Here is an 11,635-nt window from a genome sequence, read left to right on the forward strand (position 1 = left end):
TTAAATGTATTATGTGAATTTCACCTCAATTTAAAAAAAAACAAAAAAAAACCATGACCGTGCTCCCCCACCCACTAGCCCCCACCAAAGGAAATTGACATCTTGATTTGTTGCACATAGTTTTACCTGTTTGGAACTATATAAATGGAACCAGACCATGTGTATAGTCTTCATTGTTGGGTTTTTGTTTGTTTGTTTGTTTTTGCTCAGCATTGTTTGTGATTCATCCCAGTTCAATTATTGAGCAATTTGTTCATTCTCATTGCTACATGGTATTCCACTATAGCAAGAGATCACAATTTATCCATTCTACAGTATATAGACAATTGGGTTGTTGCCAGTTTAGGGCTATTATGAATAGCGCCAGTGGGCACATCTATTGGATGAGCTGTTGGGTCAGAGGAGAAGTGTACAGTCAATGTTCGTCAATCAGGCCAAACAGTTTTCCAACTTGGGAGAATTGGTCTACACTCAGACCAGCAGTGGATGAGAGTTCCAGAGGCTCCAGCACTTTGGCAACGTGTACCTATTTTCAGATAAGGCAACTGAGGCTCAGAGAGGCGCATGTGCTGCCTCCTGGTCAGTGAGAGATTCTGGGTCCTGCTCTGTCACCTCCTCTCCTCCCGCATCCTGCCCCCACTGTGCCCTGCTGCCTGGCTGTGGGGTGGGGTGGGACAAACAGGGTCACGTGGAGTAGCGTTCAGCAGGAGGAAGCCAGGCAGGGTACAGACGGCTGCTGATTCTGGGGCTGGTGAGGAAATCAAGGTAAGGGAGAGAGTGCTTGTGGCCCACAAGGGGGTTTCCTGGGGGCAAAGCTGAGAGTCAGGAGGGGGCCAAGCTGAGGGCAGCATGTGGGCAGACACTGGGCAAAACTGTCACCCTCTCGTCCCCTAGGAGAATCCCCACCATGGACCCACCATCAACAAGCGAGGCCTCCCAAGCCCAGCCTGCAGCCCCATCCCCACTAGCCTCCTACCGCTGGCACACAGGGAGCAGTGGGGAGAAGAGGACTGGAGGGTCCCACTGGGGCCGCCTTGCGGGCTGGGGGAGGGCACTGAGCCACCAGGAACCCATGGTCAGCAGCCAGCCGGCCCAGCTGGCCCGGCCGGCCCGGCGCTCGCTGTTCCGCCGGGTCTTCTCTGCGCCCCCCAAGGAGTCACGCACAAGCCACCTCCGAATATCCAAGACTCTCTGGGGGAGGCATAAAAGCCCATCGCTGGAGCCAGAGTCGGAGCCAGAGGCTTCAGGTACATGGTTCCCCCATCCGGAGCTTGGGCTGGGCTGGGAGGCCGGATGCTGGGTTTTGTGTGCCTCCGGAGCATCAGCTCTATACAGACACAGGAAGTTGTGGGGAGTGCAAAAGCCCAACAGGAAGTGTCTGGGGCCCAGCTGCCCTCTTCCCTCTTTCCCCGCTTACCAGGGCCTGGGGGTGTGGAGTGTGGCCAGGGACCTGTAGGAAAGGGGGTCCAGCCTGTGGAAAGGACAGGGAATAGACTAACTTTAATGCTGTCCAGATGCCAAATGGCTCCTGGGCCCAGTGGATCTCTTCTCATATCCAATGGCCCAGGCTCATCCTCTCCTGCCTGGCTATACACCTCAGCTGCCTTCTGCTCTCCTGCCCTCCAGCTTCCATGTCTTAGTTTCTTCACTACCTTGGGTCTTAGTTTCCCTATCAGTTAAATGGCAATCATTATCCTACCTTAAAGGGTATATGATTTCATTCATTCATTCATTCATTCATTCATTCATTCATTCATTCATTTGCTCATTCATTCAAGCAGAGGTCTTTTGAGCATTTAGTATGTTCCACGACCTGATCTAGACACTGAGGACACAGCAGTGAACTAAATAGATGTCACTACCTGGCCCATGAGGCTCACAGTATAGTGAACATGACAGACAGTTAACAAGTAAACAAGAAAAGGACAGATGGGGCTAAGTGTCACAAAGAGGGATCTAGAAGAGTATCTTGAGGATTGGAACTCATGAATGAAGAGCTAGCCCAGGGCCCAGCGTATTTTAAGCGGTCCATTAACGAGTGGGTATTATTGTTTCTTTCCCTAGTGGTAAAACAATAGGGCAGACAGCTAATCTGGGATGGTTGGTTCAGCCAACAATTCTCACCGTTTGTATTCCCATTTTGCAAAGTCATCTCTTCAACCCTGTCTAGGGTATTAGGTATTGCCCACTCCACAGGATCCAAGAGCACTCTCTGATAAGCAGACTGATCCTCTCCCGCCCAAATACCTCCCAGGGCTCCCCACTACCCCAGGATAAAACCCCCTCTAACTGGCACCCAAGGTCCTGCACCAATTCTTCCTGGATCTTCCCCTTCAGCTTCTGAGCTCCCAAACCGTTTTGTGCTTCCCTTTATTTCCCCGGCCCTTGTCATCTCCCAGCCTTTGATCAAGCTGTTCCTGCCATCATTTCCTCCATCTCTGTCAAAATCCAACCTGCTGTTCAAGTACCAGCACAAACTTACTCTCACTGGGAAGTCTTCCCTGGTCCACTGCACTACCACCTCCCCTTACCCTGACCTTTTTCTGTTCCTTTCTCAAACTTTGAATACATTCCACCTCAGATTAGTTATTTATGTAAGGAACCAAGGTTGCTGTCTTGTTGTTTAACCACTTGGGCCTACCTACTGTCTTGGTTAACAGAAGAATGCTTGGGTCTGAAGCCCAGCTCAACCACTCACAAGCTGTGCGAACATGGGCAAGTGACACAACCTCTCTGGTTTCTACTTTCCTCTTTGGTAAACGGGGGTTATAATAGCCCTTTGAATGGATTTGGAGGATTAAATGAGAGAAGGAGTGTGGAGCAGTAAACACAGTACAGAGTACATAGTAGGTGGGCTGTGTCCACTACCCATGGTTGGTGGAGACAAGGCCCTGGCGTGGCTGCTTCGGGGGGGAGGGAAGAAGAGGAAGCACTTTGGAGGGAACGCCCAGTGAGCCTTGGTTAATGGAAAGGGTGGTCTGAGCGACAGGAAGGACTCCCGGGTGCTCAGCACCTCCTCCTCTACCCAGAGCCTAAGCCAGAGCCGGAGACCCCTACACCACAGATCCCCGAGGCCCCCACACCTGATGTGCCCGTCTGGAACATTGGGGCTTTCACCCTACTTGATGGGAGGCTGGTGCTTCTCGGTGGTGAGGAGGTGAGAGGGGGCCCATGGGCAAGGGGAGGGAAGAAGGGGATGGGAGAGGGAATAATAGAAAGGTGTCTGCCTCTCCCTCGGTCTGCCTGCCTGCCTCCCCTTTCTGACTACCCACTCCTGTGGGGGAACAGGGTCCTCATCAGTCCCGGATGGGGAGCGCTAGCTCCGAGAGCAGCATCCAGGTGACCATGGGGAACCTCAGGGATCCAGGTAAGTAAGTGTGAGAGGTGGGAAAGGGTGGGACATCTGGGAGCCTGTCAAGGTGGGGCAGAATCCAAGATGATCCCATCCCCCAACCTTCCACCCCTGACCACCCACAGATCGGATCCCTGGAAAGACTGATCCAGAGGCTGCTGGCCCCAACCAGGTCCACAATGTTCGGGTGAGGCATCCAGTGGGGGGTGGAGGGGACAGCAGAGATTCTCAGACCCTCAGAAGTGAAAGGGGACTCTTACTGGGTGATCCTGGGCAAGTCACTGAAACTCTCTGGGCCTCAGTGTCTCTATCTGTCAAATGGAGCCAATGAGAGAATCTCTCTCTCTCTCTCTCTCTCTCTCTCTCTCTCTCTCTCTCTCTCTGGGCTGTTTGTGAGAAATCAATAGAAAACACGGGGAAGCATATGATTGGTGCTTTAGAAAGGGGAGCTATTGGTTGCTTTTATTATTCCTACTAATACAGCCTGAGCTTGTGGTACCCCAAGACCAGCAGATCTTCCAGGACACCCTGGGGGGAAAGGAGCTGAAGAGGGAGCATAGGGTTCTGCCCAGCTGATCTACCCCTCCCTACAGGGGTTGCTCAAACGGCTGAAAGAAAAGAAAAAAGCCAGGTCGGAGCTGGGAGCCAATGCCTCTCGAGATGGGTAAGGGTCTCTGAGGGACCAGAGGGGCTGGGATTCAATATTGCCCCTTCCCCCACCCCCTGCCTATCATTGACTTTCACCAAATATTCCCTGTGGCCCCCTCTGTGTTCTGCCCCATGTTGGGCCATGCTGGGGCCACTGAAAGACCATAACATGGTGCCAGTCCTCCATGGAAGCGTGGGAGCAGAGTCTGACACAATAAGCCTAAAACCGAAGCTATGTCAACACCCTGGTCTGGGAATGTCAGGGAAGGTACCCTTGAGCTGAGATCTGAAGGATGGATGGAATTTAACTAGGTCCAGAAGTGTAGGGAAAGCATTCCAGGCAGAGGGAATAGCATGCACAAAGGCTAAGAGGCTGGAAGACACAAAAACAAGGCCAGTATGACTGGAGTTCAGACAGGTAGGGATTAAGTGAAGGGAAGTGAGGTCAAAAGGTGACAAAGGATATACTATGCAAGGTCATGCAGACCACCACGAGGAGTTTGGCTGAGCCTAAAAGGGATGGGTTCAAGTTCAGTTTAGGTTCAAGTCCATCCTGACTTCCCTCCACCCTTCAGGCTGTAGGGGATGGTAGGGGGAGGAGGGAGAACGAAGCTTGTTCCTCGCCCCCTCCCCAGACCCCCCAGTGCTCTGGGCTCTCGGGAATCGCTGGCCACACTCTCAGAGCTGGACCTGGGCTCCGAGCGAGATGTGCGGGTATGGCCACTGCATCCCAGCCTCCTGGAGGAGCCCCACTGCTTCCAGGTAAATGCAGGCAACTCTTCACTCTTCACATCACCTCGACCCTTTGGCTTTGGCTCTACACTTGGTCTCAACCACCCTTTGGGATCCCCCTTCCCAACAGGTAACTTGGGCAGGCGGGAGCTGCTGCTTCTCCTGTCGCTCGGCCGCTGAGAGAGATCGCTGGATCGAGGACCTTCGTCGCCACTTCCAACCCAGCCAAGTCAGTACCGCGGAAAGTCAGGGACATAGAGGCTCCGCCCACAGCCCGCCCCACGTCCCTTCACCAATCCAACTCCCCGCCCACTCCATCGTCCCACCGCCTTGACCCTTCTGTGCTCACAAATGTACAACCACTTCTAGACCCTCCCCTTCTAGTACCAGCCCCTTGCACACGACCCTGTCCCTTCTATTCAATCCGGGCCCTATCTGCAACCCAAAGCCCCGCCTACCAGGCAGTAGTCAAGTCCCCAGCCAGCGCGCTACCCTGCTAAGCTCTGTAGCTCCGATCTATCCAAGAGATCCCAGAACAGCTAGAGGGCTTCCGCATGGCCACTTTGGAATCCCCGCTGCCCCACCGTCTTCCCCTAAGGGCCCAGCTCGGGCACTGCGTTTCACCGCTGGTGCTCACCATCGAGCACCTATGCCTCTCCCTACCATTCTGGTCCGCAGGACAACGTGGAGCGGGAAGAGACGTGGCTGAGCGTGTGGGTGCACGAGGCGAAGGGGCTGCCCCGGGCGGCCGTGGGGGCGCCAGGAGTGCGCGCGGAACTGTGGCTGGACGGCTCGCTGTTGGCGCGCACTGCGCCCCGAACTGGCCCAGACCCGCTCTTCTGGGCGGAACGCTTCCACTTCGAGGCGCTGCCGCCCGCGCGTCGCGTGTCGTTGCGGCTGCGCGGAGCGGGCCCGGGGGGCGCAGCGCTCGGCCGCGCTACACTGGCGCTGGAGGAGCTGGGCGCCCCCCGCGCGCCCGCCGCCGGCCTGGAGCGCTGGTTTCCGCTGCTTGGGGCGCCAGCCCGCGCGGCGCTGCGGGCTCGAATCCGGGCGCGGCGCCTGCGCGTGCTGCCGTCCGAGCGCTACAAGGAGCTGGCCGAGTTCCTCACTTTCCACTACGCGCGCCTCTGCGGGGCGCTGGAGCCCGCTCTGTCCGCGCAGTCCAAGGAGGAGCTGGCAGCTGCCATGGTGCGCGTGCTGCGGGCCACAGGCCGGGCGCAGGTGCGGCTCTGCGACGGAGCGGACCTGGGTGACCAGAGGCTGACCGACAGCGCGCTTTGGGGTGGGAGTGGGGGGGGGGCAGAACCAAGTGGCATCTACGAAAGATGGGGCACCTGGCGGGGCAGGGCAACTGGAGGGGCACGGCCTGAGCTTCAGCTAGAGGGGCGGGGCCTGAGCTGAGCCTCCGCGCTCAAAGGTTTAAGATTCTCCGGTGAGAGCTGGAGGTCCCCGCGTGTTAGGTTGTTAGGTGCCCTAGCAGTCAGTGAGGGCCGGGCCAGAGTTGTCGCTATGAAAGGAGGGGCCTGTGACCAGGTGGGAGGGACCCGCCAAGCGCAGGGATTGCCCCTGGCTCAATCTGCGCTTCGTGCAACGTAACCTCCGCTATGCCCAGGCACTGGTGACAGACCTGGGCACCGCGGAGCTGGCACGCAGTGGAGGCCGTGAAGCGCTGCTGTTCCGGGAAAACACATTGGCCACCAAAGCCATCGATGAGTACATGAAGCTGGTGGCACAGGACTACCTCCAAGAGACGCTCGGTGAGGAACGGGGTCTGTCAGAGCTTGCTGGGCGGGCTAGGGGACCCCAGGGGAGATCTGAAAGTCCCTAGGTAACATGGATTCTGGTACTGGGTGGTGCCTTCGAGGTGCTGGGATGCTGGATGGAAATGGAGGACTCCCAAGATGTTAGGTGCCTCCGGAGTAAGTTGGAGATAGGGTTGGAGGCTGGGTGTGGTGGGTCCTAGTGGTCATGGCCCTGGCCCCTGTCTGGCTGTGCTGGACTGCAGGGCAGGTCGTGCGGCGTCTCTGTGCCTCCACTGAGGACTATGAAGTGGACCCCAGCAAGTGCCCGGCCTCAGAGCTGCCCCTGCACCAAGCCAGACTGCAAAACAGCTGCGAGGAGGTCTTCCAGAACATCATCAACTCCTATGAGTAAGAGTCAGGGCTCCAGCACCTGAGCCTGCCACTGCCTCTCAGCCACTGTGCTAGTTGCCAGATAAAATACAGGGTGCCCAATATTTGGAATCTACATATACTAAAAAATTATTCAATTTTTTATCTGAAATTCAAGTTTAACTGCTAGTTGAAGTTTTACTTGCTAAAATTAGCAACCCATTCCTAATGTCATGCCACCTAACCCCAAGTAACCTGGGATCCAATTCCTTGTCTTCTAACCACAGGTGACCCCATACCCTAATTGCATGCTACCTGACCCCAGTTAACATAGGACCTCAATCCTATGACCTCTGATTCCAGGTGATGCCATGCCCTCAATCCTATGACCCCTGGCCTTAAGTGACCCTGTACCTCAAATCCCATGCAACTGATCACAGGAAACCTGGGATTCCAATTCAATAATCTCTGACCTTAGGTTAACATATATGCCTAATCCCATATCACCTGGGAAAACAATACCATGATTTCTGAACCTAGGTGAACCCATAACCCCAAGCCTATTCTATTTCATATCATGTACTCTGTGTGGCACCCCAGTCTCATGTCCAGTTATAGCTAGATCCCAAGCTCATGGCCTCTGTCCCTAAGTGAACCTGTACCCCCAACTCCAAGATTACTGACTCCAGAGCGCACCACAATAATAACACCATAAACCCTGGCCCCAAGCATTATTACCCCTGATGTCTGCAATCTTGAAACCCAGAGTGCAGGTGACTCCTGATCCCTGACCTGAGGACTTTGATCATCCATACCCATCCCCTCCCTCTCTCTGACCATTGGCTCTTCTTCCCCAGCTGGTTTCCGGCGGAGCTAGGCACTGTGTTCTCAGGCTGGCGGGAAGCATGTAAGGCACGTGGCTCTGATGCACTGGGCCCCCGCCTGGTGTGTGCCTCTCTCTTTCTGCGGCTCCTGTGTCCTGCCATCCTGGCACCCAGCCTCTTTGGCCTGGCACCAGAGCACCCAGCCCCTGGCCCAGCCCGCGCCCTCACACTGATCGCCAAGGTCATCCAGAACCTCGCTAACTGTGCACCGTAGGTGCTGGGAGGCTGGAGGGCCCTGGTGGGGTCCATGGGGGTGGCAGATGCCTGACCTGACCCACCCATTCGGATCCTGACTCAGGTTTGGTGAGAAGGAGGCCTACATGGGCTTCATGAATGGCTTCCTGGAGGATCATGGACCTGCCATGCAACACTTCCTGGACCAAGTGGCCATGGTGGATGTGGACGCAGCACCCAGTAGTTACCAGGGCAGCAGTGACCTGGCCCTCCAGCTGGCGGTACTGCATGCCCAACTCTGTACCATCTTTGCTGAACTTGACCAGGTGTGACCTGAGCCCAGAGCCCAGGACATGGGGTAGGGAGGCAAGAAGGCAGGGACCCTCTGGCCCCTGAGAGCTTGCTCAACATCCTCCATGCATGCCTCACCAGGTAACCCGTGACAGCCTGGAACCGCTGCCCACCATTCTGCAGGCCATAGAGGAGGGCCGGCCTGTACCTGTGTCTGTGCCAATGCGTCTCCCACCACCCCCAGCCCAGGTCCACTCCAGGTAACTTGCCGGCCTCCAGTCTGGTCCAGTTCTGATGAGTGGGAGCAGGGGCAAAGGCAAGCACAGGGTCAGATGGGGGTCAGAGGTGAAGGCAGGATCATGTCAGAGGTTAGGGATAGGGTCACATTGGTGTTGGGGTCAGAAAGTGTATTGGATGGAGGTCCCAAGCTGGAGACAGGTTCATCCAAGGGGTCAGGGAGAGGCTTACAGTATCGTCAGAGGACAGGCACAGGATCAGATTGAACTCTAGGTGAGAACTGGTCATTGCAGAGGTCAGGGACAGGTCACATCTGGGGCCAGAGAGAAAGTGACGTTATGGTCAGCAATGAAGGTCAGGTTTCAGTGAGAGGCTGTGGATGGCGTCAAATCAGGGGTCAGATTGGGATCAGATGTTAAGATACATCACCAAGGGTCAGAGACAGGTTCATACTGTAAGCAGAGGTCAGGGTCAGATGGGGTTAAGGGTATGAGCAGAGTCATCTTTGCAGTCAGAGTTCAGTGACAAGGCTACAGAGGAGTCAAAGGTTAGAATGGGGCCATGTCAAGAGTCATAGGACAGTATTGCTAGAAGTCCAGGACAGGGTCAGAGGTCCAAATGTGATGTCATCAGAGACAAGGTCACATAGAAGTAAAAAGATTATGTGGGATCATTGCGGTCAGAGGTAGGGATGGGGTCAGCTCAGGGGCCAGTCAAGTGTCTGAGCTCCTCCATCCCACCCCCAGCTTTTTCGCAGGGGAAAAGCCCGGCTTTCTGCCTCCTCGAGACCTCCCCAAGCACACCCCTCTCATCTCCAAGAGCCAGTCCCTGCGCAGCGTTCGCGGTGCAGGCAGTTGGATCCTGCAGAGGCCAGAGGAGGAGAGGCCCCTACGGCTGCCCCGGCTGGTGCAGCGCACGCAGAGCGTACCAGCTGGCCGCCCCGCTCGCCGCCGCCCATCTGTAGGGCCTCGACCGCGACCCAAAAGCTCCCTACGGACCGGCCCCGCGCCGCACGGCCGACCCTGGACCAGGGCCTCAGCCTCGCTGCCTCGGAAGCCATCAGTACCCTGGCAACGCCAGCTTGACCAGCCGCAGGACACAGACCAGGCGCTGGGTACACACCGACCGGTCGGGAAGGTGAGGTCCAGCCCAGGTCCTCACACAGGGGAGAGATGACACTGGAGGCCAGGCAGGTCTGGGTTCAAATGTGAGCCCCCAGCGCTGTGTGACCCCGGGCCTACCTCAACCCTCTCTGAGCCTCAGTTTCCTCCTCTCTACAAGAGAGCGCTATTCCACAAGAGACAAGGCTGTGGGGAGGCAGAGAGCAAGGGACAGGGAGGTCAGGGTCTTGGTGAGAAGGGGCAGGACGGCGGTGGGTCAGGTTACAGTTGCTCCCTCCCCTACAGCTGGCAGTACTGCAAGGCGAGGTGGCCGCTTTGCGCAAGGAACAGAAGGTGCTGTCTGGCATCGTGGAGTCGCTGAGCACCCAAAACCGGGCCTTGATGGAGCAGCAGCAGCAGCTTCGCTGCCAGCTGGAGGAATTGAACTCCAGGTTCGGTGGAGGGTGAGCCTGCTCTCTCCATTAGCTCCGCCCCCAGGTGGACCCGTTATACGTAATCGGATAGCCCGGGACCCACTTTCCTTCAGGCCCTGCCTCTCAATCAACCAGTCCCACTCAAATCCCGCCTGGTATGGCCACACCTCCTAGGCCAGCCCCGCCCAACCCACCTGTCTAGGAGGCGCCTTTTGGTCAGCTTCGCCAGCCCCTAGGTAAACCCGCCGCAGGTCCCGGGCGGGTCCTCTCGTTAGGCGTCATCCCTCAATCAGCCCCTTCCAAACAGGGTAGTCCAGGCCCTCAGTGTGGGCACGCCCCCATCCCGGTCAAGACCCTAACGAGGATGGGCCAAGCCCCGCCTCCAAGGGTTGGTTGGTCCTCTCATCCCAGGCATTCCAGGCTCTCTGGTTCAGCCCCTTCTTCAAGTTTACTTAGGCCCCTCCCTCCTTCTGGACAGACCCTGCCTTCACCCCAAGCCCGGTAGCCTGAATACCTGTCTCTCCAATCAGGGGTTGGAGGGCAGTTCCCCAGTCTCTGAGCCTCCCTCTTTGCCCCTGATCTCCACAGGACCTCGCAACTCGATCCAGAGCGCGACCCTCCAAGCAGTGAGGCCCACAGGCTAAAAAGTCTGGTGAGACCCCCTGCGCAAGCCCTGGGGCAGATCTGGGCGGTGAGGGAATGAGAGTTGGGATGCAACCCTTCCCTGGGTCCCAGCCCACTGCTGCTGTTTCCCCAGGAGCGCCGACTGGCTGAGATGGAGAGTTCTCATGCCCAGCTGAGGGATGCCATACTGAGCCTGCAGCTCCTTCCAGGGATGCCGGTGTCCCGGAGCCAGCCCCTGCCCCTCAAAGCACCCTCTGTCAACGGAGACACCACCTGAGCTGCCTACTCCGCCCCTACGTGGTCTGGGAGTAAAGAGATAGCCATATTAGGGGCCCATTTGATCCCTGCCTCAGCCCTATATGGCCTTCAGTGGGGAGTGGAGCTGTAGGTGCCAAGCATTCTGGCACTGTGAGGTTACCCAGTAAAATCTTGATTTCAGTAAAATCAATGGTTTCTTTGCCCCTAAGTGTTGCCAATCAGAAAGCACCCCCTATTCAGCTCTCCCAAATTCTCCCCTAATTGGAGTCTAATGTAGTGGGTGATGTAAAGAGATTCTCACCAGCTGTGTAACCTCAGGCCTTCACTCTCTCAGAACCTCAATGTCCATTTCTGTAAATTGGATCTAAAGTTCTTTACACAGTAGAAGACCCTTAGTTCAAAGTATTCAAAAAAAAAAAGGTATTCATTCACAATTGTTAGGACCAGCACCTGCTTCTCAATGAAGCCCAGATTTCACCTCCACCAACCCTCAGGCCCCAGATGACAGCATCTTCCAGAGTCCCTAAATCCCACACCACCTCACTCATGGCAGGGAGGGCATGGGTCTAGGTTAACATTGCCGGATGTTTGCACTAGTAGGTGAATAGTTAAGTAGTAGGTGGTTAGCTGGGATGGATATGTCTGCCCAGGCCTGGATCGTAGTAGGAAATAAGTATTTGAATTGAGCATGTGGTTATATATATATTATATGAACATTTATTGAGGTGACATGAGAATCTTGAGCTGAACAGTGAGGAAACAGTAATGAACCAGACAGACAAGATTCCTG

The 11,635-nt window shown here is 56.0% G+C and overlaps 1 protein-coding gene and 1 long non-coding RNA gene across 3 annotated transcripts; one reads left to right on the top strand and one right to left on the bottom strand.

Moving 5' to 3' along the window:
- The first annotated feature begins 120 nt into the window (after positions 1 to 120).
- RASAL3 (RAS protein activator like 3) lies at positions 121 to 11,046 on the top strand. Of its 2 annotated transcripts, none has more exons than XM_019737086.3 (18): positions 121 to 765; positions 895 to 1,247; positions 3,030 to 3,157; positions 3,289 to 3,367; positions 3,478 to 3,539; positions 3,946 to 4,016; positions 4,636 to 4,762; positions 4,863 to 4,961; positions 5,411 to 5,953; positions 6,345 to 6,489; positions 6,738 to 6,882; positions 7,701 to 7,937; positions 8,026 to 8,227; positions 8,334 to 8,452; positions 9,176 to 9,566; positions 9,836 to 9,993; positions 10,552 to 10,615; positions 10,721 to 11,046. In XM_019737086.3, exons 2-18 carry the CDS (start codon positions 908 to 910, stop codon positions 10,862 to 10,864), a joined length of 3,054 nt encoding a protein of 1,017 aa, XP_019592645.3. In that variant the 5' UTR covers positions 121 to 765; positions 895 to 907; the 3' UTR covers positions 10,865 to 11,046. The 2 variants fall into 2 exon arrangements, with proteins under 2 accessions (XP_019592645.3, XP_074194130.2); XM_074338029.2 differs by having other exon boundaries at positions 9,836 to 9,981.
- On the bottom strand, positions 1,204 to 5,529 carry LOC141572695 (uncharacterized). Its single transcript, XR_012498073.1, has 3 exons — positions 5,396 to 5,529; positions 1,418 to 1,471; positions 1,204 to 1,327 (listed from the first exon to the last, which is right to left on the bottom strand). It is a non-coding gene; the product is annotated as an uncharacterized LOC141572695 (long non-coding RNA).
- Positions 11,047 to 11,635: the final 589 nt, after the last annotated feature.

The sequence above is a fragment of the Rhinolophus sinicus genome, chromosome 15, assembly GCF_057876585.1.
Source record: "Rhinolophus sinicus isolate RSI-liver-muscle chromosome 15, RSI-T2T, whole genome shotgun sequence".
Classification (NCBI taxonomy): domain Eukaryota; kingdom Metazoa; phylum Chordata; class Mammalia; order Chiroptera; family Rhinolophidae; genus Rhinolophus; species Rhinolophus sinicus.